At 46.5% G+C, this 27,409-nt stretch overlaps 1 protein-coding gene across 6 annotated transcripts; it reads right to left on the bottom strand.

The window, feature by feature from the left end:
• Nucleotides 1-546: 546 nt before the first annotated feature.
• On the bottom strand, nucleotides 547-14,320 carry Gnpda1 (glucosamine-6-phosphate deaminase 1). 6 transcript variants are annotated; one of them, XM_085699943.2, is made up of 8 exons: nucleotides 14,202-14,320; nucleotides 12,185-12,314; nucleotides 8,902-9,003; nucleotides 5,915-6,097; nucleotides 5,314-5,498; nucleotides 3,178-3,352; nucleotides 1,907-2,042; nucleotides 547-1,659 (listed from the first exon to the last, which is right to left on the bottom strand). In XM_085699943.2, the coding sequence occupies exons 2-7, from the start codon at nucleotides 12,306-12,308 to the stop codon at nucleotides 1,942-1,944; spliced, it is 870 nt and encodes a 289-aa protein (XP_085556069.1). In that variant the 5' UTR covers nucleotides 12,309-12,314; nucleotides 14,202-14,320; the 3' UTR covers nucleotides 547-1,659; nucleotides 1,907-1,941. The 6 variants fall into 6 exon arrangements, with proteins under 6 accessions (XP_085556069.1, XP_085556068.1, XP_085556070.1 ...); XM_085699942.2 differs by having other exon boundaries at nucleotides 1,913-2,042; XM_085699944.2 differs by having other exon boundaries at nucleotides 547-972; nucleotides 1,913-2,042.
• Nucleotides 14,321-27,409: the final 13,089 nt, after the last annotated feature.

Here is a 27,409-nt window from a genome sequence, read left to right as displayed (position 1 = left end):
TCCCTAGATCTGCTGAACCCTGACTTTCAGTTACTCTCCTGGTGGAGATTGGGGTTCACTGGCAGCTTACTCTTCCCAAAGCACTAAACTCATTTTGCTTTTTCAGTTTACTCAGACCTCAGACTGCAATAAACGCCCGCTCCTGGCAAAAGCTTCCCATCGTCTTAGTACCATTCTGTTAATCGTTCAGCTGTCTCCAAATGTAGGCACGGTGAGCAGAGCCTGTCCTGTGTACAGCATCCAGACAGCACCCATCCTCAGTCCCTGGGGCCAAGAATAAAAAAGAGTCAAGCTGCAGACTGCAGGCCATGACCCACACTCCCCTCTTCCCTCTCAACATCATGTTTACAGGGGTTGCTCAAATACATCCTCAGAAGATGACCTGCTGCCACACTCCATCATGATGATGACGAGCTGACCCTCTGAAGCTGTAAGCAAGCGCCCAGTTCAATGCTCTTTCTTCTTTAAGTTGCCTTGGTTGTGGTGTCTCTTCACAGCAATGGAAGAGTAACTTGGGAGAATGTCAAAATTCACAAATGACACAACTTATTTGAAAATATTAGATTTAATAGAAAATATCACATTGTAAACAAGTCTATGATCCATTATCTTAGCAAAGAATGACAGCATGATCACATATAAAAACGAGACAAAATGCTGGTACTAAACACAGTACTTCTAGAGGGGCTGCCAGGACCGCAAAACCTGTCCTGGGATTCTAGAGGGGCTGCCAGGACCTCAAAACCTGTCCCAGGAATCTAGAGGGGCTGCCAGGATCTCAAAACCTGTACCGGGAACAGGCAGCTGTCGCTTCAACAGGCACAAAGACAAAGGAGGAGGCAGTGACCACTCCACTGAGGCTGGAGAATATAAACACAGGCAGAGCAGAGGAGCCTGGGAAGGGGGCTTGAAGGACAAGCAGGCAAGGGTTGTATTTCTGATGCTGAGACCATCCGAGGACACCTGGCAAACCTGAGAGGTGGGGATCACATGTGGTATAAGTGAGGAGCCTGTGTGTAATCTTGTCACTCAGCTCTGAGGAAGCTGGAGAGCACAGCACATGTGTGTGTGTGCCGGCTCTCCATCTGGGGTAAACAACACTGAAATCATGGGCATGTCTACCACCCGAGTGGAGCTCCTTACTAGGGAGTGTATAAGAATCCTTAGAGAAAAACACAGCTCTGATGGGAAAAGGGCTTCCATCTTTCTCCTGTTGGAATCTTGAGGGAGAACAAGACATGGCTGGACTTTGGAAACTCTGAGTTTATCTGTGAAAGCCATCTTAGTCCCCCACCCATGCCCAAACCTACCCAGAAAGTCTGTTTACAGAAAGGCTAACTGTTGATAGCAAGAAGAGAAGATTCAGGCAATGGGAGCAAGGGATAGGCTTCTCCCTAAGGGACTTGGTTCCTATAGGAAGGGGTGCTTCCTTGTGCATAATTCAAGTTCTGGAAGTGTGATCTTCGGAACAAAGGTTCTCAAAGGGCAGGCCTGTGCAAGAGAGACTCTCAAGACTCCAAAGTGTACATGCCCACTCAAGAGCAAGCACACATATAGTCAGGACTTCTTGATGGGAGTGTGTTGGCCATGTGTTAGGGGCAGATGGAGAGGTGAGAGTCCTCACTTGGGTACAATGGCAGTCAGTGATGAAGATCATCTCTATTTTACAAAAAAAAAAAAAATTACAAAAAAGCGCAGAAGGTTGGGGGCACAGCTCAGTTAGTAGAGCACTTGCCCGGCATGTGCCAGGCCCTAGGTTCAAACCCCAGGACTACAAAAGAAGGTATAAACAGTGTTCCCCATCGCTAACCTCCCCAGCCAGTATGTGCCTAGAACGGGTCTGCAGCAACCACAGGGAACTGAAGCGAAGTAATTCTACTCTCTTACACGTTCCAGAGAGACCTGCCTGTACCTCTGAGGGACTCGGCGAGCTGGCACGGGCTAGTCGCTATATGGCTTCTTAGCAGTCTGGCTTTTCTGAATTTCCTTCTCCTTGATACTGTACAGGGGGTCCACCAACTTGTTATGAACAAGCATTAAACCTGTAACAAATTGAAAGCAAACAGTACTCAGTGCAGGCAGAGGCCAATGTTACAACTGTCGAGAGGAGCACAGAGAGGCTCAAGTGGCCCTGAGAGGACCTTGATCTCTGTCACCTCCACACACTAAACACAGTTGGTTCTGTGGGGTGACGGAGCTCACAGCTGTGCCAGCCCTACCAGGGTGGGAGTGGGCTGTTAAAGATTAATCTTTTTAGAAAAGGGCAAATTCTAATTTAGCTGCTTAATGAGTGAGGATTGTCACGTAAGTTTGCTTACAACTAGAGTTTTACAATGACTGGGCAGGCACTCTAGAAAAACTACAACTGTCCTAACAGGCATCCAGAAACAAAGGAAGCACAGATCCCTAGATAGCTGGTTCAGTGCCCCAGCTACAAGAGAAATGCCCGTATGATGCCTGACAGAGGAAACCTGAGGCTCCAGGTCTTGTGAGGTTACCACAGCCCTAAGGTCTGTGACTACATCTCCTTGTCTCCTCAGTCACGATCTCCAGACACAGACCCTTCCAGTCGTGAACAGGAAACGGAATGACCATATAGTGAACTGTAGGGTTTGATTATTATTGAGATCGTAGGTAGTGGGCCAACAAGATAGTTCAGTGGGTAAAGGTGTTTGTTGCACAAGCCTCACCATCTAAGTTTGATCCCCAGAATTCATGCATACCCCCACAACACACATTAAAAAAAATAAGTGCTGATTAAAATGCCCAGAATAAGTTGGATGTGGTAGTAATGCCTCTAATGCCAGCACTCAGGAGGCTGAGGCAGGATTACAACTTGGAGGCTATAAAGTGAGACTCTGTCTGAAAACAAAAAAAGAAAACAGGCACTGAGTGTGGTGGTGCATCCTTTAATCCTAGCACTCAGGAGACAGAGGCAGACAGATCTCTGGGAGTTCAAGACCAGCCTGGTCTACAAAGCTAGTTCTAGGTCAGCCAGAGCTACACAGTGAGACCCTGACTCAAATAAATAAAGCAAAGCAAATAAAACCCAGAATGAAAGCCAGATTCACCCCTTCCTCCTTCCACCCTCCCTCCCTTCCTTCCTTTCTTCTCTCCCTCCCTCCTCCCCCTCCTACTCAAGCCTGCCCAGGGCTTTCTCCACTGCCAGAGCTTCACCTTTGAAATACTTGACCGTCTTCACTTTCAGCTCCAAGGTGGCATCCTCGTCACACACAAACACGGTGCGGGGATGCTGCTGGAAGGCGGACACAGTCCACATGTGGTTCACGCCCTCCTCAATGGCCTTGTACAGAGCAAAAGCCTTGTGCGCACCTGTGATGAGGATCATCACCTGGGGACCAGAAAACAGGCCAGCGATGGGGATGTGCCGCTTGGGGAGTCCTGGTGGGAGTTATCTGTCGGCCCGAGGTCGACCCTCACAAAGGTTGCGCCTGCATCTGTTCTTTCCAGTTCAGACCACTGAAAGTGCTCGTGTGACTCGGTGTGGGGTTTTCTGTTTACAGAAAGCAAGGACGCGGTGGCACTGCAGAGCTAAGATACCGAGAACACACGTGCTGAAAGGTAACCTAAAGAACTCAGCTCTGCAGACCCCTTTCACCTCAAGTCCTCCACCCCACCACGGAGTGGCCAACACGATCACTGCTCCTTTCCTTTTTGTGAAAAATTTAAGACAGGGTCTCACTACGTACAGCTCTGGCTGTCACAGAACTCACTCTGTAGACCAGGCTGGCCTTGAACTCAAGAGATGTCTGCCCCTGCCTCCCCAGTGCTGGGAATTAAGGTGTGCCACTGCTCCCCTCTTAAAGAACTGAACACAGAGGCACAGGAGGCAACTTGGTTCTAAAAGCCCTAATATACATCCCGCCCTTGGTTCATTTTCCAAGTCGGAAGCCCACTCTGGTGTGCCTAGCCACCAAACACTTGTGCTTCCAAGAGGCAAGCAGACCCTGAGGGATTACTTCAGGCCACCCAGTGGAAGTCCAGGTACCTTAATTCACCAAAGTTTACTTTTCCACTGATTAAGAAGCTTTCTCACCGACTTGAGCAAAGAAATTGGAAAGTGATCTACAGCTATGTCCCACTGAGTGTAGTACCTAGGAAAGAAAAAGGAAGTGCTTCTAAAATTCAAACACATGAGCCAGTGAACGGCTCAGTAAGTAAAGGTGCCTGCAGCCACGCCTGACAACCTGAGGTCTGTCTGTCCCTGGGTCCCAGGTGGTGGAAGGAGAGAACTGACTCAGAAAGTTGTCCCATGATCTCCATGAGAGTGCTGTGACATGCAATTGCATGCGCACATATACAGACACATGCACATACTCACAATGAGAAATATCATTTTGAGGTGGTGATGGTGCACACCTTTAATCCCAGCACTCAGGAGGCAGAGGCAGGTGGATCTCTGTAAGATCAAGGCCGGCCTGGTCTACAGAATGAGTTCCAGGATAGCCAGAACTAAACAAAGAAACTCTTTCTCAAAAAAAGAAAGAGAAACATGATTTTGAAAAATATGAGGGTGCTGGAGAGATGGCTCAGTGGTTAAGAACATTGTCTGCTTTTCTAATGATCCTGAGTTCAATTCCCGGCAACCACGTGGTGGCTCACAACCATTTGTAATGAGATCTGGTGCCCTCTTTTGTCTTGCAGGCATACATGCAGGCAGAACACTGTATACATAATAAATAAATAAACCCTTTTTTTAAAAAAAAAAAAGAAGAAAAATGCGATAAAGTATAATTCAGACACAGTAAGGAAACTGGAACACAAAAATAAAGTTAAAATGATACCTGATTTTCTAAGAGAAAAACGTCACTAAATTCAGCCTAAAACATTCTAATCAATTTAACGGCATTTATCGCCTTCAAGCACAGGGCTACAGACACAGCATCTTTGGGCTGCGGGAGCAGAGTTCTTTCAAACAGTGACCAACCACAGGGACCAAAAGCGTCTGGTCAGTACCCAGGCAGGTACAAAGTCTCAGCTCTCCGCTAGTGGTGCTGGAAGCTTCTGCCCACAAGCTGTATAAAAGAGGTACAGAAGCAGAGGCAGCGGGCCAAGTCTCTGGTCCCTAAGGCATCAACAAAATGCTCAGGCGACTGCCCTCACCCCAGGCATGACCTCACCTCCAAAGGCAGAAGAGAAGAGGTGTCAAGGCCAAGAGGGATTTTAGCTTTATTTATGAAAAATTAGTTAATAAAAATGCATACTTGGTGCCTGGATAGCTGGAAATGAACAATAAGTTAAGCCTTCTCCCCACCCTTAGCCAAGGCTGGCAGACAGGCCTTGAACCCTTACCTCTCGGGCGTCCATCACAGTGCCCACGCCCACTGTTAGGGCCATGGTGGGCACCTTGGCAAGATCACCATCAAAGAATCGAGCATTGGCCAGGATGGTGTCCATGGCCAGGGTCTTCACACGGGTCCTGGACACGAGACTGGAGCCTGGCTCGTTAAAAGCAATGTGTCCATCCGGGCCGATGCCTGTGGAGACGGTAGAGCAGCCGTGAGTCCCAGAGACCGAGAACTTCAAAAACAACAGTCTCCCCTTCTCTGAAAGAAATCTTTGAAAGCTACATTTCTTCTCTCATCTGTGCCCCAAGTCGGGTCTACCTCAAGCTGTGACCTCCCTTCCCGCCGGCTCTACTTGAGACGCACACTCTGGGATCTTGCCTCCACCCTCAGCTCAGAATTGTGTGAAATGCTTCCCTCCCACTCCAAACTGGGGAAGTGCTATTTCTCCCTTCCTCTTGCCCAGAGCCGGGGCCCAGCAAACCCGAACAGCCTGGATGGCTGACTCTGTAAGCAGGCAGGACCCGTAAACTCCTGCCCTCCCCTCCACTAGTTCTTTCCTTTCTCTTCTTTCCTAAAGACAGAGCTTCTCTCTGAGCCGTGCTCACCTCCAACAAAGAGTTCGATCCCGCCTGCAGCCTGGATCTTCTCCTCAAAAGCAGCACACTCGGCCTGCAGGTCAGCTGCGTTCCCATCCAGGATGTGGGTGTTATCAGGATGGATGTCAATGTGCTTGAAGAAATTATTCCACATGAAGGAGTGGTAGCTCTCCGGGTGCTCTCGAGGAAGACCTGTGGGGTCGGGGGATCCTCGATCAGACCAGGGTTGAGTCCGAGCCTTTCTCCCAAGGACAATGCTGGGAGATCACACTGGGAGTCACTTAGGAGACTACCCATCTGACCCTGGCATGTAGTACAGGCTGAGCTGGCGTGTCATCAACCATGGCCATTACCTGAGACTATAGGCTGGGCTGTAACTGCATACTGGTGGGGTGGGGGTGGGCTGAGAACTGGGAAATCTCTTTCTGATCCCCACTGTAGCTTAGTGGTAGAGCATTTGCACAGCATGTGTGAGATCCTCAGTTTGAGCTTTCGCACCACCTTGGTGTTGGGGAGGGGCACACACTCATCACCTTTTCATAAGGGAATGATCACAAGCTGGCATCTAGGAACACTGTGCTAGAGCTAGCCCACCTGGGTGGTAAGACCGAGTCATGGGTAATGGATGCGACCACATCCTTTACCCTGGACCTTCTATCCCACCCCGCCTTCTATTATTTCCCACTATGTCTGAACTTCAACTTGAACATTAAGTGATTGAAGAGAATACCAGAGCTTCTCAAAACTGAAAGATGTTTAAAAATAATCTCAATGTGAAGATTATTTAAAGTCATGCCTTTAATACCAGCACTCAGGAGACAAAGGCAGGGGGAGGATCTCTAGGAGTTCAAGGCCAGTGTGACCTACACAGTAAGTTCTAAGCCAGCCAAGGCTGTATAGTGAGACCCTGTTGCAAAACACTTGAAATGTTTTAAAATCAAAGACCGAGAATGTTCATCGGGGGTAGAACATTTGCCATGTATACCTCAGGTGTTGCCTTTAATCCTCAGCTATGCCAAAATCAAAGGAAAATTTGTCTCAAAACATATTTACAAGTAGGGTTGGCCAAGAGTTAGTGCCAAACACCTTTAATCCCAAAGCTGGGGAGGCAGAGGCAGGTGCATCTTTGAGTTTGAGGTCAGCCTGATCTACAGAAGGGGTTCCAGAAAAACCGGGTCACATAGTGAGATCCTGTCTCAAAACAAACAAACAAACAAACAAAAACAAAAAGTATAGATGACAAGATGGCTCAGAGGGTAAAGGTACTTGCCACCAAGCTGAAGGCCTGATCTCCAGGACCCACGTCACATGGTGGGAGGACACAGCAGACTCTAGCAAGTAATCCTCTGATACACACACACACACACACACACGCAAACACACACACACACACAAACACACACACACATACACATACACGCAAACACACACGCAAATACACACACGCACGCATGCACACACACGCAAACACACACACACATACACGCAAACACACACGCGCGCAAGCACACACACACGCAAACACACACATGCACGCGCACACACACGCACACACACACATATACACACACGTACACATACACACGCACCCTAGGTGTAATTTTCAAAATACATTTGTTCTCTAAGATGAAATAAATAAACTGCTGTGCACAGCAGGCCACACCTGTAATCCTAGCACTGGAGAGGAAAAGTGGGAAGATCACAAGTTCCAGGCCAATTTGGGCTACACCACAGGATCCTATTTCAAAAAAACCAAAAGGGGAAACAAAAAACATCTGGTCCATACCATAAGCGAACGAATGCTATGTGAAGAAGCCAGGCACAAACAGTCAAGTGTGTCTGTGACCTGACTCACATGGGGTCCCGGAGAAGTCAGGTTCTGGGGAACAGACTGAACACAGTGGTTTCCAGCACCTCGAGAGAAGGAAGACTGGGGAGCAGTTTGACAGGAAGTCTCAGCTCTGCAGGGTGAGAGTTCTGATGAGGGTCACAGTGGTATGAATGCACTGAACTCAACATGAACAAGTGCTCAAGAAAAAGATGTCTATGGCGGCTGGGGCGGGGGTACGGGTGTAGTGCCCACGGAGGCAGAAGAAAGTGTTAGATCCTGTGGAGCTGGAGTTACAGGAGGTTGTGAGCCACCTGATGTGGGTGCTGGGAACTGAGCTTGGGTTCTCTGCAAGAGCAGTGTAGGTTCCTTCTCTAGCAGGGAGTGGGACTGAGACAGGGTCTCTCTGCGTCACCCTGGCTATCCTGGAACTTGCTATGCAGAACAGGCTGACCCTAAACTCACTGAGATCCTACACTTCTGCCTTCCTAGTGCTGGAACTAAAGCCGGTATGTGTTCCTAACCACTGAGCCACCCCTCCAGCCTTGACTTTCCGCTTTTCAACAAGAAATGCCTGTGATTCCCGGGCTGCCCTCAGTTCTCTGGGCTAAAGCAACCCCCTGCCTCATCCACCCTTTCTCTAACCCCAGTAGTTGGGCTACTTCAAAACCCCCAGTTTTGAAGATGGTTAATGTTTATTTTATCAGGTTTGGTGGTTTGCTTGTTTGTTTTTTAATCTTTAAAATGAAACCCACGAGTGGCAGGCGGTGAGGACAGAAGACCAAGGGCACAAGTCTCAGCCTCCACCAAGGGGACAGAAAGGAGCCGAAGGACACACATGAGAAAACAGGCCACACAGAGAACCTGGACTCCAGGATCTCATCTGCAGGTGTTCCAAAGAGAAATGGCAGGGAGTCGGGGGACCGAGCAGGGGGGAGGGCACCTGCATAGGTACTAAGTATTCGCCAAAATGTCTGCTGTGCACAATAAGTCTCTACACCAATCATGGCCTCTGTTAACGTAACTACTAAGGGAAGTCCCATTGTACAGCCGGGTAAAGCCAAGCTGCCGGAGGCAATCACCACTAAGACATTCCTCTCTCTCCAAGATGAGTCCACGAGAGGTGCATGATGCCCCTAGAGCCAGGAAGAACATGAAGGACACTCACCCACATACTCATCCATGTTGAAGGTTTTCACGTATTTAAAGGAAAGGTCTCCATTCTTATAGTACTCGATCAGCTTCTGGTAGCAGCCAAGTGGGGTGCTCCCTGCAAGAAGCATTCGGAACGTCAGCTCTGCAGTCCAACCTATGCTCCAGTCCCACCTACCATCCATCTACTGTGAGCTGGTGTCTAACACCCATTAGACTGTTATGCTCCAGCAGTCAGGACGGTGAGGGTCTCCCGGGGCCAGTCACCCAGCTACAGAGGTCACTAGCCAGCATCTGAGTGACTGCCAGACTTGATTCCTGATGTGATGATCTAGGAGCATCAACTATGGGAAGACGGAGGTAACTACCCTAGAAGAGACCACTGTGTAGAAATGGGGACACAGCAGAGATTTAAGCTGTGACAGGGTCCCCCTGTGCTTCAGAGTTCAGGGAAGACTTATCAGAACAATAGTGAAGTCCTGGGTTGAGTCTCATGAACAGGTAAGCAAACAAAACACAGGACCACAAGATGGTAAAAGTCAAAGGAGCCGAGCTGAGGGCATGGCACAGTGATGGGCCCCATCCCCAGCTACACTGCAGAGAAAAGAACAAACACACAGGGGCTGGAGAAATGGCTCAGTGGTTGAGAGCACTGACTGCTCTTCCAGAGGACCCAGGTTCAATTCCCAGCACCCACATGGCAGCTCACAACTGTCTGAAAATCCAGTTCCAGGGGATCTGACACCTTCATACCAATGCACATAAAATAAAGACAAATAAATCATAAATTAAAAAAAAGAACAAACATACAATAACCCTGATTGGATATTGGATTAACTAAAAACTAACCTTCCAAGATGAGGGTGTGGCCAAGGGGAGGACTGAAGACACAAGATTGGTCCCTAACCAGGCCTACAGACAAGGAGAAGGAAATAAAAACTAATGTAGGCTCCTGGGGAAAGGTTCTGAACACAGGCTGTGTATTGGACGATACTGCAGAATGCTGTGCAGACTGGTCCTTAGGTCTGCAGTGGTGATGGGGCTATCAACAACTGTTCTCATTCCTGGGAGGTAAGATTTAGGGTAAAAGGGTCATGATGTCTGGAACTGACCGTCACGTGACTCCAACAACAAATTACAAGGGTAGACAGAGAACAAGAACCAGAGAAAAAAGTAAATGTGCTACGGTATTAATTGGTGATTCTAGGCAAATGGTACCATACGGCTGATTTCAATTCTTTTAAATATTTCAAAAACTAAAAAGATATAGAAAGGGAAAAACTCAACCTCATCCAGCCAAGATCATCACTCCTTTCCAAAACCCACCAATGTCTCCTTTCTGCCCCATAATAACTAATCTCACAGAGGCTGCCCAAGCCGGCCTTGGGCTTCTCCGCAGGGCCTTTGCACCCAGTCCTCTCTCACAGGCTGTGCCCTTCCTTCAAGCAACTTCATGGCTAATTCACTTCCTCGGGCTTTCCCAGAGGCCTCTCTGCCCCCATGGCTGACGCAGCTCCCCACTGAGCACGCCCCCCCAGCCTTCTTCTGCGCTGCTTTTCCCTTCTGTTCCCTCCTAAAATACTCTACATTTTGCTAATTAACTTGTTTACCCTCTCTCTCTCCACTATAATTTAAGCTTTAAGAAGTAGGAATTTATGTTCTTCTTCTTCTTTTTTTTTTTTTTTTCAGTGTTGTTGCTTTATCCCTAGAACCTTAACTGCCTGGCTTACAGCAAGCACTCAATACTTACTTGGTAGCACACACTTTTAATCCCAGCACTAGGGAGAGAGGTCTCAAAAAACAAACAAACAAACAAAAAAAGATTCCCTATTAATTACGTGTATGTGTGAGAAAATGCATGTGAGCGCAGGCAGCTACAGACTCCTAAAGAGGCCCTGCAGCTCTTGGAGCTGGAGGTACAGTGGGTCGTGAGCATACTAATATGGGTGCCGGGAACTGAACTCAGGTCCTCCGCAAGAACAGTGGTGCTCTTAACTGCTGAGCCATCTCCCCAGTCCTAAGAATGGTCTTAAACTTTTAATATACTTTTTAAAAGTCAAAAGACTATTTCATGACGTATAAAAATTACATCAGTGTCTACAAATAAAGTTTCATTGACAGAGCTACCCATTCATGTGCACATTGTCTGTGGCTGTTTTCCTATCTACAGAGTCAGAAGAGAAGCTATAATATTGAAGCCTGAAACATTTGCTGCTATGTTATTTACTGCAAAAGTCTGAAGGCCTCTTTCTTGTGGATGGGTCAGACAAAACCACGAAAACCAATATTCCCCACTTGGGAAAGAAATATTTAGGATATTCTTTTGAGGCACTGGACCAAAGCCAAAGTATCTCCCTTTACTTTGTAAAATTAAAATTACAAATTAAATTTGTAAAATGTAAAGGTAACATTGTTTTTTTCAGAAGACACTGGGTTTTATAACCAATTAAGCTTTATGGAAAATTATTTGAATGACTAACTCCTCAATTCTCCCATGACCAGTACTTAGCTAGTACCCCCTACATGCAGAGAACAGAAATTAATCCCATAAAATGAACATCTCAGGGCACCAGGATGTCCCTGCTAAGGAACCAGCCTGCCTCTATCCTAGGCTTAAAAGCCATCTTATAGTAAAGACGAACTAGCTTCATTCCTGTTTATGATTAAACCTCTGTCTCTCAAGGATTAGGCTATGCTCCACCTGTAACCTTAACTACAAATGGCTCTGCGCTGCCTGTCCCAAGAATGGCAATCGTGTCTTTGTCTCAAAAGTTGTTTATAACCATCTCGAGACCCTACCTTTGTTTCAAAAGGTTATACACCCCCAAGGACTACCTTGTTATCACTACCATTTGTGATTTCCTTGCTTTGACCACCTACTATATTCTGTCGCCATCATCCCGCCTATATCCTCCCCCACCCCAACCTGGAACCCCTACCCTTGAGATCTACAAAGCCTTGTCTTCCTTCCTTCCAATGCTGCCTTCTGAAATCCTAACTTTGGGAGAAGCAGCCGGCTGGCTAGTTCCTAGTATACCTCTTAATAAAGCTTGCTTTAATTAGTCGTGGAATTGGTTTTTCTCAGGACTAACACTGCCTCACCAAGACTCCTTCTGTTCCAGGATTTTACAGGAATAGGCAGCCACTAAAGCAACCCACATAGGAAGCCCGGTGCCTTTCTTCTCTATGGGGAGGGCATCAGGGCAACAATATTTTAATCCATCTTTTGAAGTCTCTGGGCTAAGTGAGCCCATGATCCTGACCCCTCAACACACCACCCTCTCTTTCCCACAGCATACCGGTGGGGAGCCCCAAGGTGAAGTACTTGTCAGGCCCTGGGTTAAACTGGATGATGCGGTTCCTAATGTACTTGGCCGCCCACTCGCTGGCCTGGGAATAGTGGTCCAGGATAATGAGCTTCATCTCGTCCTGCAGCATGGAGATAACACGCTGAATTAAGGGAAGGGCAGGGGGCAAAGAAAGCTGGAGAGGGGGACAGAGTCTAGCCTGGCAACAGCCTCCTTCTCCCGGCTCACAGGTGAACAGGCTAGGCCGGGTGCCTCCACTGACCACCAGGAGGCGGTACTGTGGGGTCATCCTTGGCTGGGGAGGACCACCCAACGCCCCAGAATTTTCTGGACCCGTTCCTTCCTGCGTAAAACGGGGTGGGTCAGTGCCTCCTCGATCTCACGATAGGGCACTAGAACCACACAGCATTGAGTCACTAGCAGCAGGGCCCGTTCCTGCCCACATCCTCATCCTCACCCAGGCCGGGTTCTCTGCCTCGAGCTCCCTTCGCTACCAGAGGTGCCACGGGGTCACCTAGGGGCACTAGAGGAGGAGGCGGCGAGTCCAGGAGGGGCGGGGTGCTTCCAGGGTCTTTAGTTTCCCACAAAGTACCAAGGGATACAGATAAACCTGCGGCAGGAGGGCAGCTGGCTTGCCGTCCGTCCCCCTCCCAGACTGCATTCGCGCTGCCCCTCGACCCGCCAGTGACCCAGGTCCGGGGGTCGGGGGCTCCGGTTGGATCGCTCCCACTTACACGCACGCTTCCCGCGGCTGCGAAGGTTACAACACTGGCGGCTGGGCCCGCGCGGGTCACGTGGCCGCGGGTCACGCGGTGCGCGCGCCGCCAGCTGACTCAGGGCGGCCCTGCCCTGCCTAGCTGCTGGGCTTGCTCCTGACCTGGGGGTGGAGGCTAGTGTGTGTGTGTGTGTGTGTGTGTGTGTGTGTGTGTGTGTGTGTGTGTGTGTGCAAACTTAGATGTTAAGTGCAAAGTGGACAGCGACTCTGGCTGCTGACTGTGCGACTGTGGCCCCCCTTAGGCAGCCTAGGGTGGGGGGCACACAAACACAGCAGCAGTTCTGAATAAGGAGTTGCCCCTTGTTGGCCTTAGGAGAGTTGCACTCTATCTGAGCACTGCTTTCAAGGGACCTTTGACAGAGCTTAATCTGCAGCCAAATCTGGTTATAAGTATGAGCTTTTTTCCTTATCCACAGAATTCTGACCTTGAAAAGGAGACTTTTTAAAGGTTTGGCTGTGCAGACTCGTGATTGCACAGTGGAAGAGAGATACATTAGCAGTCAAAGGGCTCCCTCCTATGCTCAGGTCACAAGGAAGCCGGGCGGAAGGTACACTCGGCCGTTTCAATCATCTCACTTGTGAAGCCTCTCGGAGGGGGAACTACAGTTCCCTTGCCAGTAGTCAGGCTGGTTACTTATGTCAAAAATTCTTGTGTGTTAGCCAGCCAGAGATGGGAATCAGAACAGGAGAGTAAGGAGGGTCCTTGCCATTCTATAGCTCTGCCTGTCCTGAAACTAGGTAGACCAGGCTGACCTTGAACTCACAAAGACAGGTCTGCCTCTCTTTTCCTGAGTACTAGGATTAAAGGCATGAGCCACCACATGGGGAACCAAGACAGGCACCACACTATTGTTAAGAGCCGCATTGTTATACTTAGTTATTAAGCCTCCAAACTTTATAGGAATAAGTTTGTTCCCTAAGCCTCGAGTCCTTGGTCCCTTAACTCTTCTGTCCAGGTGCTGAAGATCTATTATCTGTGTTCTATCAACCCTAACCATGCCCCCAAAAAAGAGACCCCAAAAGCCAGTGAGCAGCTGCTCTCTGAAAACCCAACTTGGGGGGAGATAACCCACTTTCTAGTTCTAACCACAGCTTGCTCTAATCGGACAGTCGCGGACCTGCCCGTGTCTGTCCATGTGTCTGTCATTGTGTAGTTTCCCCCACCCCTTGCCTCAGATCTAAGACACACCTGCTTCAATCTGAAGATCCGAAAAGCAAAACCCCTCCTCTTACCTCGACCTTGTCTGACAATGGCGATCCTGCCTTCAGGAATCTCGAATGAGACTGTGTCCGAGAGCTGCATCCTCCCGTTTTATAATCTTCTCTAGGGCTGGAATTAAAGGCATGCACCACCCAGTTTCTATGGCAACTAGTGTAGCTACTGGAATTAAAAGTGTGTGGTGTGTCATTGTGGCTACTGGGATTAAAGGTGTGTGTTACCATTACCTGGTCTGTAAGACTGACCAGTAGTACTGTTTTACTCTCAGACCTTCAGGCAGGCTTTATTTATTAAAATACAATTGAAATGCCACTACAGCCTTCCTCAAACCATGAGGTGGCTGTTAGGTCCAAAGGGAATTCCAACTCCCCAAATTTCAAAAGACAGTCCAAATATACAGAAACAAACTCAGCCTGGACTATGGGAGGATTTCTGGTGGTTAGAGAGAAGCCAGCACTCCTTGTGAACTTGTGAAACTGGTTTCCATCTGCCAAAATGAGTCATTTCCCTTCCCTCTGGGAGAAGGGACACATGGCCACCTGGGGGGGGGCCTATCAGTATATTAGACCTCATGCTGGCGTCACATTTCAAAGTCCATGCTAGCCACCTAGCCCTTCTCAGCATGTCCTCCTCTACTCTAAGCTACCTTCAGTTCACAGCCTCTCCCAACGCACACAGTTACTCATTCTCATTATAACCTTGCTATTCTCGCTAATCCCCTGCTATTCTCCCCTCTTTCGCAGACAGCCCTGGCCGTGTCCAGTCTGCTGGCCATGTCCAGTCTACTTCTTTCTTCTCTCTGCTCAAGACTCCTCCAGATGCCTCTAGCTGTTCTCTCATATCTACAAGAAAAACCTTCCCCTTAGCCATTCTAGAGAGTGGTCATGTCGTTCATGTATGTATACAGTGATTATATTTCGTTCTCTTGACTAGTTTTACTGTGGATAGACCCAGGGGTTCATTTGCCTCTTTCACTGACTGTATGCATGACAGTCTTGTCTGCTTAGGGCAAAGGTGGTAGAGTCCACGGAGTAGACATCTTTACAATCTAAGGGATTTGGTTTTGTCCTCCCTAAAGTCGATACTTTTTTTTTTAACTACTTTTAAATTTAATCAGAAATTGCACCTCAATATGAGGATGGCAGATGTCCCACATGGGAGTTCCGGCGCTCATCTCCAAAGGCATGAGGAGCGCAGGCCTGAACTGTAGCATCTACATCCAGACTGTTCCCCAAAGAGGGTGACTCTGCGGCTGACCCCATCTCCCTTGAATTATCCCCTCTGGAGGGAGCCAACATCTGGCCTTTGTTAAGCCTGGAAACCTGGAGCCATCCTGGAGAGTAGTCAGGGATGCTCATGCTCTTGAGATAGTAACTCAAGCAAATGATCTTTGTATCATCTACAGGAGTGTTAAATAGATTCACAATGCTGTACAGTCAATCTCTAGAATGTTGTCATTGTTGCTGCTGTTTTAGAGACAGGGTCTTGCTACAGAGCCCAGGCTGACTTTGAGCACACACACGCACACACACACACACTCATGCCCTTCTTTGAGGCCCTGGAGGTTGAACCCAGGACTTAATGCTTGCTTGGCAAGTGCTCTGCCACTGAGCTATGCGTCCCCCAAATCGGGGTCTTGCACCCTTGGTACTCCCACCTTAGCTCCCCAAGTCCTGGGATTACAGGCCCGTGCCTCCAGGCTCCCACCCTGAACTTTTTCATCTGGCCAAACTGGAAGTGTACATCCACTAAGAACAACTTCCCATTTCCTCTTTGCCCAGCCATGCCCACCCATCCCCAGTTCCTGACAGCTACTTTTCTGCTGCCTTTGGTCTTAGGCTATTCTAGGTTGTTCATGTAAGTAAACAGTGCGTCATGCGTTCCCTTGTGCTGGGCTGCTGGGTGACTCTCCAGGGAAAATGTAAAATTAATATCTGCCTTCAAATCGAGATGGCACCAACGGCCCCAAGAATGACTCATACAAGCTTACCTACGGAGTAAAATGAATTTAATGGGGTTACGAATAGAGTGGTGAGCTGATCACACACACACACACACACACACACACACACACACACACACACACCAACGTCTACTAAGCCTCTATGTTCTATGTGCAAGTGCTTTGAGAACTGTCCAGTGTTAGTACAACACAGGCAGCAGGGTCAGACAGGCTAAAGTATCAGCTCATGTGTACTCTGCCCTTTCTCTTATCGGGAATTCAGCTGGTCTCAGCAGACACTGTTTGGCTGTGGGGAGGATGTCTTGTTTCACGGCAGTCTGGCAAGTAGATCAAATAAACCGCAGCTTACAGTAAAATGGAGTTACCCTGGCTGGGATTCAGAAGGCTAATCTCAGTACATTGGCTTGTTTCATATAACAGTATCTGTCTACCTGGGTTGCTTGTGTTGGAGTGTGGGTCAGAATTTCCTCCTTAGACAGTAATATTTCGTCTTATAAACATACTTTTAGATGCTGTCTGCCGTCCATCAGTTTAACTGCTCAATTCTAGTACAAAACAGCATCAGGATTGCTAACCCATACAGCCTCTGGGAAACAGGTGTATCGAAGAGTAGAGGGCTACGTGCAACTGCTCTGGGCTTTAAGGTGATGATAAGCTCCATCCATTTCCAAAGATACTTAAGCAAGCAAGTGCTTTCTCCGTACTCTCTTTAATGTGGTTGTTTCATGCATTTTACTGTAGTCATTGTAAGCCCCTCCCTCAAGGACCTTTAACTGCCAGGATCCACCCACAGACTACTGTAACTGTCCTAGCTGCTGCATCCTGCCTCCATCCTACAGAGTAAAATGTCCAGTCTCTGGATATGAAATTCCACCAATATCCACCTTGAAAAATTCCACCCCCTTTCCCAAGAAACTCTATATAAGCCCCATGTCCTGTTCAGTTTGCTGCAGTTTCTCACTGGAGCAGACAACCACCTGCCTGGTTTTTTCCCTCCCAATAAATCTCCTGTGTGAGGATTGTTGTGCGGTGTGACCTTATGGTATTCCTTGGCTCCCAGCTGCCAGGAGACCTTTCCATTCAAGCTGTAATGCTTACAGATATGATAAGTCATATAGTGTTCATATGTATGCTAGCTCTGTGTATCAGCTTTGTATCACTGGAACAAATGTCTGGGATAATCAGCTTCTTTAAAATAAAGAGACTGTGTGCATGTGTGTGTGTGTGCGTATGTGTGTGTGTGTGTGTGTACATATGTGTGAATTCAGGTGCCCTCAGAGTCCAGAAAAGGGCATCAGGTCCTTTGGAGTTGGAGTTACATGCAATTGGAAGCCATCTGACTTAGGTGCCAGGAGCTGAGCTTGGGTCATCTGCAAAAGCAGTATAAAGTCTTAGCAGCTGAGCCATTTTTATAGCCCCAAGATAAGCAATTTATGTGGCAGAAAGGTTTTGGTTGCAGATGTGACTCAGTAGTGGAATGCTTGCCTATCGTGTGTGAGGTCCTAAGTTCAACCCTCAGAAAAGAAAGAGAAAGGGAGAGGAGGAGGAGGAGGAAGAAAAGAAGATGGAAGAGGAAGAAGAGGAGGAATGCTGAGGTCTCACCACAGCCTGGGTTCAAGTTCTGAGATGGGGAAAGGTTATCTATGCGAAGAAATGAATTGTCCAACCGCCAGATGAGTTTCACACAAGTGGCCAGCCCTGAATATCTTCCAGTCATCTTTATTTATACATCAAAAACAAGCATATTTTCCCATACTAACAAACAATTTTTCTCATCCTCCAATGTTAACATCTGGCAAAAACAAATATGCCAGATATGTTTTCTCCCAACTTTTACATCAAAACATATTTAAATAAAAAACAACACTGAGGCACACACCTTTAATCCCAGCACTCCGGAGGCAGAGGCAGGTGAATCCCTGTGAGTTCGAGGCCAGCCTGGTCTACAAAAACTAGTTTCAGGACAGCTAAGACTGTTACACAGGGAAACCCTGTCTCAAACAAACAAACAAAACCAAAACCAACACTAATCATTTTGCTGGTTTGGCCAAATATCAAGCCAGGTAATACTGTCTTTACAAAACTAAAAGGTGATTGACATAGACACACAGTCTCAAGAACAACAATCCCATTCAAAACACCTTTACAGAAATAGGGGTGATCTGCCTCTCATCCTGTCAGCAGCGAGTGAGAACAGCTCCTGGCATCCGGAGTGGCAGCGGGCATCCCCAGGCATCAGCTGAGAAGCATCAGCTCCCAATGAATTTTAGGGGAAAACATTCAAGAAAAAATGGGTTTCCAGAAATGATCACATCTGTCTCCTGAATGATAGACAAGATGATACTAAAACTGCCAAGAGAATCATCAATATTACAAGAGAGAAGAGAGCATGCAGGCCACGCGGTCCTTGCAGTATTCTGTGCTGTCCTGGCGTCCGATGGCTCTTGCCAAATGAGACTGTCCCCGTGGGCTTTGCCTCATCTGGAGACCCGTTGGACAAACACTCATATACTGGTCTGAAACCGGGCCACACAATTCCCAACAAAGGAGGAAGAAGGAGAGGAAAGAAAGGTTTGCACCAGGTTGGTGGCGCACTTGGGAAGCAGTGTCGCTGTGACTTCAAGGTTAGCCAGCGTGTAGACAGTGAGTTAGTTCTAGGTCAGCCACCAGTGTTACAGAGTAATAGCCTGCCTCAAAGAAATTTAAAAAAGAAAGAAAGGATAAAAGATTTATTAATTCTCAAGAGTCTAGAGCTCAGCATTCTCTTCAAGGACATGCCTCCAATTGCTGGAAGAAGTCTGTACTGGCTAATTTTATGTCAGCTTGACACAGGTTAGAGTCATCTAAGGGGAAAGAACGTAAAATAAGAAAATGCTTCCATAAGACTGGACTGTAGGCAAGCCTGTAGAACATCTTCTTTTTCTCCTCCTCCTCTTCCTCTTCTTCCCCTTTCTCTTCTTTTCCTTTTTTATATGCAGAGAGTGTGTGTTCGAGACAGGGATTCTCTGTGTAGCCCTGGTTGTCCTGGAACTTGCTCTGTAGACCAGGTTGGCCTTGAACTCAGAGATCCACCTGCCTCTGCCTCCCGAATGCTAAGAGGAAAGACAAAGGATACCAAGTACAACTAATTAGTTTTTGGTGGGGTGGGGATACAGGGTTTCTCTATGTAGCTCTGGAGCATTTTTCTTAATTAGTGATTGATATGGGTCGGCTCAGTCCATTGGGGCCACCCCTGAGCTGGGTCTATAAGAAAGCAAGTTGAGCTGGGCTGTGGTGGGCACACACCTTCAATCCCAGCACTTGGGAGGCAGAGGCAGGTGGATTGTTGTGAGTGCGAGGCCAGCCTGGTCTACAGAGTGAGTTCCAGGACAGTCATGGCTACACAGAGAAACTCTTCATCTTGAAAAACAGATAACAAAAAGGGGGGGGGGATGAGTACAAACATAGTTATTGTAGACTCACTCCATCACAAAGGAATGAAAGCAAAAGAAATTGCTGGTGTTGTGACTCAGATGTGGGATGGGAAGGCAGGCCAGACATCAGAAGATGCAATGTGGGCCAGGTTCCAGGGATGACTCTGGGAAAGGACTTTGGAATGACTGCAACGCTATGCTACTGCTGTTTCAGACAGCATCTTACTATGTCGCTTGGGTGGGTATGCAAGTGGAGAGCGTCCCATCTCTGCCCGCCCCGTGCTGGGATGACGGTATGTGTCATCACCTCTGACAACACCCAGTCTGATTCTAAGTCCTGGAGCTACTACTGGAGATGGTTTAACTTCTGATAAACTACTTCGTTTCCTAATTGCTTTGTCTACAAAACAGAGAAATGGTACTTAGGGTATGGTATGAACTGTTAGTACCGAGGATGATAACCCTAGAGATAAGTAAATGCTTGCCACATACTTGAAGCATTAAGAAATTTCTATGGTCATTACTAAGATATGGAGATAGTTGGAAAAATAAATAGGGTCTGATTTTGTAGAGGAGGAGGGACGCGTGCAGCCAGACGTGAACAAAGGCACAGAGGCACATGCACCAGGGAGGCAGGACCCAGATTTAATAAATAAAAGCACGAGATACAGTGACACATTTCAATTATTTCCAATTTGTATGCATTAAGATAAAAGAAAACTATTAGTATACTCAAACACAGTCATATAGACTATTTATCTGAAATAAATTATAAATGTCTTTTTTTTTAAATTTATTTATTATGTATACAATGTTCTGTCTGTGTGTATGCCTGCACACCAGAAGAGGGTGCCAGACTTCACTATAGATGGTTGTTAGCGACCATGTGGTTGCTGAGAATTGAACTCAGGACCTTTGGAAGAGCAGGCAATGCTCTTAACTGCTGAGCCATCTCTCCAGCCCCCAATTATAAATGTCTTAAGCATACACCTGTGTTTCTTTGGTGACTTGGTTAATCTTAATTCAAGATTATTTAACAGAATTTTTAAATTGAAAAATTTTTGGAGTCATAGTCTGTGTTCCACTAACAATTTATCATGGTTTCCCAGTACCACATCAGACTTGCCCTGTGTGTGTGTGTGTGTGTGTGTGTGTGTGGTGTGTTCACATGTGTGTGCACATGCAGGCTCCTATAATGGGCTCAGGGTAATCTTAGGTTAGGTTCAGGGTCTCTTTGGTAGTCTGCTGAATAGGTCGGGCTGGCTGGCCCATGAGCTTCCAAGGATTGTCCTGTCTCTGCCTGTCAGTCATCTTCCCACAAGAGTAGTGGGATTACAGATGAATGTGGGGTTTTGTTTTGTTTTACAGGTTTCAGTGATTCGAACTCAGGTATTTTCACAGCAAGCATTTTTATCCACCAAGTCCCCCTCCCAGACTCAACTTAACTCCTTTGGCCATTACATATTCACTAATGAAAAACCATGCTCAAGACCATTACCTGAGCCAGAGTACTGTGCATGTACTGGCTCAGATGTAACAGGGCTAAGAAATGTGGTCCAGGGTCTGGAGAGATGGCTCAGTAGTTAAGAGCACTGCCTCCTTTGCCTAAATGTTCTGAGTTCAATTCCCAGCAACTACATAGTAACTTGCAACCATCTGTAATGAGATCTGGCGCCCTCTTCTGGCCTGTAAATAAATCTTAAAAAAAAATGTGGTGCAGATTTTATTGGCTTAGGCGCATAACACCTTTTGTGGAACATCACCCTCTTTCTCGTGCTTCAGGGCTGCAGGGACTCTCCTGCTCAATGACTTTTTAAAAATGCTGCCCCAGGACAAAAAGGAGCTTTGTCACCGCCTCTTGTTCTTCCAGCGGTGGCCTACTCCAGCGACATGATTTGCTCTTCAGTTTGCATAATCCTGTTGCTAAATTGACACCGAAAACTGAACAAGAAGTGAGTAGACTTCATTCAGTGGATTATTTCAAAGGTCAAGAATTCGGGGGTTCTTTTATTTAGAATTAACAGTGCTTCAAATAAGTGAAGGATTCTCTCAATGGCATTTGTTACAGATTTCCTGGGTCTTGGAATGCGAGGGAAATGAAAAGCTCTGTATGCCAACGACATCATTAAAATCCCAGAATTGCTCAGCTAGAAACCAGGGTTGCTGACGCAGACAGTTTCATGACAGTTGCCACAGTCTTGATGGGAGACACCGGGTGCTGTTTGTGCAGCCTCTCACAGAATACAGAGAGGCAGCCGACACCTTCCATAAAATCAGCCATGCTTTGCTTCAGTTATGAAGAAACACTATTTGTACTTTTGTCTAAACATTCACCCAAAGTTTTATTTGTATTATCTCTACCAAAATCAGCGGCAGTTTTCCCTTTAACTGCTAACTCAATAGAGGACCGTGAAATTTATTAGTTTCTTAAGTCTCATCTGGAAAGGGTTCTGCTTGCCTTACAAGCAAACTTTCCTCTCTGTGAGAAAAATACAGCTCAAATGACAAGCTGTCCCTGCGCGGTGATCACTTCTGTTGTGGCTACAGCAAGCCAAGTGGCCATTTTGATATTGTGATAAGAAATGGAGCCACTGCTGCTTTTATTTTGGCAACAGATCTTATTTTAGCATTTGAAAAGTGCTTCCAAGTTCCTACGAACTAGAAAGTGCCAGGCTGGCAAGATGGCCCAGTGGTTAAGAGCACTGCCTGCTCCCCCCCCCCCCCCAAGGATTCCTGGCACCCACATGTACATGTCAGCTTGTAACTCTCTGTAATTCAAATCTCAGGGCAACAGGCACACACGTGGTACACAGACACATATGCAGACTAGACACACATACACATAAAACAAAAACAGAACCCCCTCAAACTAGAAAAATGCTTTCGCTAGCAGTTCAGGTAGGAAGTCCTTAAACCTCTGCTTCCCCCTTTTCTCCTCCTCCTCTTCTTCTAAGATTGTCTCAATATACAGTCCAGGAAGCCTTTAGACTTAGTCGTTTTGCTCCTGACTCCTGAAAACTGGGATTATAGGCTGGAGCTGCCATGCCTAACTTCCAATATTGTTTTAACGTGGATTTCTCATAACCAAAACTGCTTGCAGTTTTCTTAGTACAAATAAGGACATCATACATATCTATTGCTTGGTGCTATTATTGTCGTAGGCTCACTGCGTGTGTAGCACAGGACGTACTGGAACGCGCTTTGCAGACCTGGCTGGCCTTGAACTCACAGAGATCCTCCTGCTCCTGCCTCCAGACTGCTGAGACTAAAGGCGTGAGCCCTGCTCATGCATTTATGATATATAAATGCCTGTTGATATATACTAGTTTATTTCAGTCTTTCTACTGTTTTCATATTAAATGAGCTGCATGATGCACAAGGAGCATAAGGGGGCTCTTTCCTCCCCCATAAACATCCATAACTAAGCAAATATACACTTTCCTCCCTGGCATTTGTGAGTTCCTATATGATTATATAAACAAATAAAAGAATAGAAAATAGAAGCCGTCACAAGATTGAAAAATACTGAATTTGCAAAATGCAGAGTGCTTTCTTTTTTCGGTCACTCACAAGTCTGAACTCACAGTAAACCATAAACAGGGATGGCGGAAGGGTGGTGGCCAGCGGTTAAGGATTTCATAAAACCGAACTGGGCATCTGATGGGGGCGGGAGAGAGAGAGAACTTCCTGTTTGCCAAAAAAAAAAAAAAAAGACATTTGCGCATATTCACAAAGTCTCCTCAACAGCCCCGAATTGGTTTTATGAGGCTTTTGGGAACTTGGCGTTCAGAACCTGGCAGGCTTTCAGAAGAGGAAATGTCGAGGCATTTCAGGACTTTCAGCTGGGTTAGCTCATCAGCGCAAGGCTGCCTTTGACGTCACCAGAGGCCCTCGCGTATTTATTGGCTGAGGTCTGGAGAGGCTTCCCTGATTGGCTGTCTCCTTTGACTCTGGCTCTGGAGCGTGGTTACTGGAGCGAGGCCGTCTGTGACTGGCTGAGGCTGAGGACGCCAGTGCTGACTGTTGGCTTCGTTAATTATCGGTGGCTACTGTTGGAATTTCTGCTGAGCACAGCGCTTTCCTTCCTGAATATGGATTTAATTCTAGGTCTTCCCGTCTGTTTTTCCTTGGCCCAATCTACTTCAGAGCAGAAGGGACTTTTCAGCTCTTTATTTGTAGAGAAAATGAGCTTTTCAGCAAAGAGCAGCCACTAAAGTGATTTAAGTGCCTGTTGCTGCGGCAGAAAATTAGCATAGACAGAATTTAGAATGCTTTGGAAGGAGAAAAACAAGGCATTCCAATGTGGGGGGGGGGGGCGTGGTAGCAACAAAGTCAATGCAAGTCACAGGACAAAGTGCTAGAAGTACCCGATAAATGCAAGCGACTGTGTGAAGAGGGGCCAGCGGAGGTAGAGGAAGCCCACCCTGACAGGAGGAAATAGAACTCTTATCTCCTTGTAAAAGTCCCAGGCTTAAGGAACATTGGAAGAGCTGACAATGTCTATCAAAAGCTGAACAGTTCAGAGCAGCTACAATACAGAATAAAACGGAACAACTGGAAAGTCACAATTAGGGCTGGCTCATTCAGTGTGGTGGTTATCTTGTAAGCTTGAAGACCTGAGTTCGAGTCCCCAAAACAGGTTTTATTAAAATAAAATAAAATAAAATAAAAAATTGGATGTGGCGGCACATGCTTGTAATCCCAGTGCCCAGCGCTAGGGAGGCAAAGGGAGGCTTGTTGGCCGGACAGCCTAGCCAATCTAACAAGCTCCAGGCCAATGAGTAACCTTGTCCTAGAAACAAGATGAATAGCAGCTAAGGAATGGCAGCTGAGGTGGTCCTCTGGCCTTAACGTGCACAGGCACTTATGCACCTATATGAAATAACACAGAAGGACACAGGTAGGTGGATGTGGGGGCACGTACCTATAATTCCAACTACTGGGAAGCTGAGGCAGGAAATTTGTAAATTCAAGGCTTATCTGACCTATCTGACCTACAGAGTATGTTCAAGGCCATCTTGAGCAATTTAGTGAGACCCTGTCTCAATGCAAAAATAAAACAAACAGAAACCTCAAAACAACCAGGCCGTGGTGGTACACACCTTTAATCCCAGCACTTGGAAGGCTCTGTGAGTTTGAGGCCAGCCTGATCTACAAAGTTCCAGGACAGTTAGGTCTACGCTCAGGGACCCTGTTTTGAAAAAAACAACCAACAGCAACACCTGTCCTCCAAAAAATCAAAAACAAAACAAAACCCAACCAGACATACAAAGTTGGAATTGGAGGGATTGAAAAAATTTAGAGCATTTGTTGCTCTTACAGAGGAACTGGATTTCCAGCGGCCACATGATGGCTCATCACCGGTAACTCCAGTTCCCATTGCACCAGACACACATGTGGCATACACGCATACACACATAAAATCAATTAAAAAAACATACAAAATGGGCTGGGGATATAATAGAGTGGAAGTACATTTGCCTAACATGCCCGAGGCCCTGGGTTTAATCCCCAATACTGCAAAGTAAACAAATTAATAATTTAAAGGGCCCAGTTCCACAAGCCTCTGTGAGGATGACCCAAAGTTCAGTCCAGGAAAAGTAAGATCTAGAGTACACGTGTCTTCATTTACGCTGAAATATGCGTCAGGGTCAGAAGAAAGAGGACCCGGTGCTCCCGGACACACAGACAGTCTCTGGAAAGGTAGCGGACATGTGGAGGAGAGGACTGACCGTTTTCAGTCCTTGTGGTTAGGACTCTTCCTTCCATGATGGATCCTCTTAATGCTGGTGTTTGGTTTTTTTTGTTTGTTTGTTTTTTGAGACAGGGTTTCTCTGTGAAACAGTCCTGACTGTCCTGGAACTCACTGTGTAAACCAGGCTGGCTTGAACTCACAGAGATCTGCCTGCCTCTGCCTCCCGAGTGCTGGGATTAAAGGCGTGCACCACCATCGCCTGACTCTTGATACTGTTTGAGCTCATCATGTTCTGTGTCACGCTGTCTTGAGTATGTCACTCTGTCATTGTGACCTGAAGTTCTCAGACAAAATCCACCCAGGTTCTCTGGAAGAGCATTCAGTGCTCCAAACTGCTAAGCCACCTCCAGCCCCTCAAGTCTCTCTCTCTCTCTTTCTCTCTCTCTCTCTCTCTCTTCTTGTTTTTTATTTTTTGAGACCTGTGTAACCATCTTGGTTGTTCTGAAACTCAGTAGACCTATGTCTGTCGCCAAGTGCTCAGATTGAAGGTATATGCCACCACCATCCCGCCACATTTTTTTTGAAGTGTAACTTTTATATATTAAATTAAATGTACAACTCAATTTTCATTTAGTAATTTTTTGGTTTTGTTTGTTTTGTTAGTTTGTTTTTTGAGATGAGATGATATAAGCCAGGCTGGCTTCCTAACTTGCTTTGAAAGCTAGGATGATCTTGAGTCTTTGACGCTTCTGCCTCTATTTAAGTTGCTAGGATTACAGGCCTATGACACAATGCCTGGTTTTGTGTGGCACTGGGGACTGATTCCGGGACAAGCACTCTACCACCTTGGCTAAATTCTCAACCCTATTTTTTTTTTATTTAACTATATATTTAGCTAGATGAAGCCATGATTAGCTCCAGACAGTCTCACACTGTTCAGCAGTCCCCAGCCACATCAGCTACTGAGTGTTTAGTTACTGTTGAGATGCCCCGTTGGCTGCTCAGTACCAGAAAGGTATCATAGATCACTGATGGTTTTACTAGTAATTAATGCACAAGTAAGAGATTTGTATATATTCTACTAAATAAACTCTTTATTGTGTCTAGATTTTTAAAAATCTCTTTAAAGATGGCTAGTGGATATTTTTAAGATATGCTGCTTGCGTTTCTTTGAGACAGCCCGACGAAGAACAGCTAGCACCTTAGGATTAATATTCCTTCCTTGTTGATACGCCTCTTAAGATAAACCTTGCTTGATGTCACGCTCCATCCAGTTTGCTTCCACATGACCTTCATTGAAATTGGGACCTCATGGAGTATACTCTCTCGAACTTGTGGTTTCCCCTTCAACATTTAACCTATGAAATCCATCCATCTTGTTTGTTTTTTTTTCCACTGTTTTGTAGTATTCTGTGTAAGTAGGTGATTTTTTAAAAATTGTCCCATGCTTGGAGACAGGGTGATGGTGGTGCAAACCTTTAATCCCCGTAATCAGGAGGCAGAGGCAGGCAATCTGAGTTTGAGATCAGTTTGATCTACAGAGCGAGTTCCAGAACAGCCAGAGCTGCAAAAAATAACCCTGTTTCAAACACACATATAAACAAACAAACAAACAAAATTGGTGTTTGGGGTTATATTAACAAAGTTATGATCGACTGGTATGTATTTTGCTTAGAGAGCACCACATTATGATGACTCAAAAGCAATATGTCAAAGTATATATACTTTGAGCTTTGTTCTGTTTTTCTAGACTGGTGGGTTTGTACTGCAATGCTCCCACCGAGCTCGACAGCAGCTTCAGGTTGTTGCTCCTACCAGACACACAGTGATGAGGGGAAAAACCAACACTCACTGTCAGGCTCTGTCACTAAACCATGATGTTCAGTCAGTTAGCATTTTCAACACATTTTAAATTTACATTGGTTTTATAGGGATGTACCTCTGTTACAAGTGAGGGAGTTTCCGTTGGTAACCATAGTAACCACTCATGCTATTGGCATTAGGAAAAGAACTAACTGGTCAATTTTCTTTCTTTCTTTCTTTCTTTCTTTCTTTCTTTCTTTCTTTCTTTCTTTCCTTCCTTCCTTCCTTCCTTCGTTTCTTTCCTTCCTTCCTTCCTTCCTTCCTTCCTTCTTTCCTTTCTTTCTTTTT

The sequence above is a fragment of the Myodes glareolus genome, chromosome 13, assembly GCF_982192425.1.
Source record: "Myodes glareolus chromosome 13, mMyoGla1.1, whole genome shotgun sequence".
In the NCBI taxonomy this organism is placed as follows: Eukaryota; Metazoa; Chordata; class Mammalia; order Rodentia; family Cricetidae; genus Myodes; species Myodes glareolus.
Note: the sequence above shows the minus strand (reverse complement) of the source record. Positions and strands in the feature narration are given on the sequence as shown.

Excerpts from the sequence above, each read along its gene's own strand:
- Gnpda1 (XM_085699941.2), bottom strand. The coding sequence starts at position 12,308 with ATGAAGCTCATTATCCTGGACCACTATTCCCAGGCCAGCGAGTGGGCG. Across the intron at positions 6,098-8,901 it reads CAACATGGATGAGTATGTGG|GTCTTCCTCGAGAGCACCCG; the intron begins GTGAGTGTCCTT and ends CCGACCCCACAG. Across the intron at positions 2,043-3,177 it reads GACGGTCAAGTATTTCAAAG|GTTTAATGCTTGTTCATAAC; the intron begins GTGAAGCTCTGG and ends AATTTGTTACAG.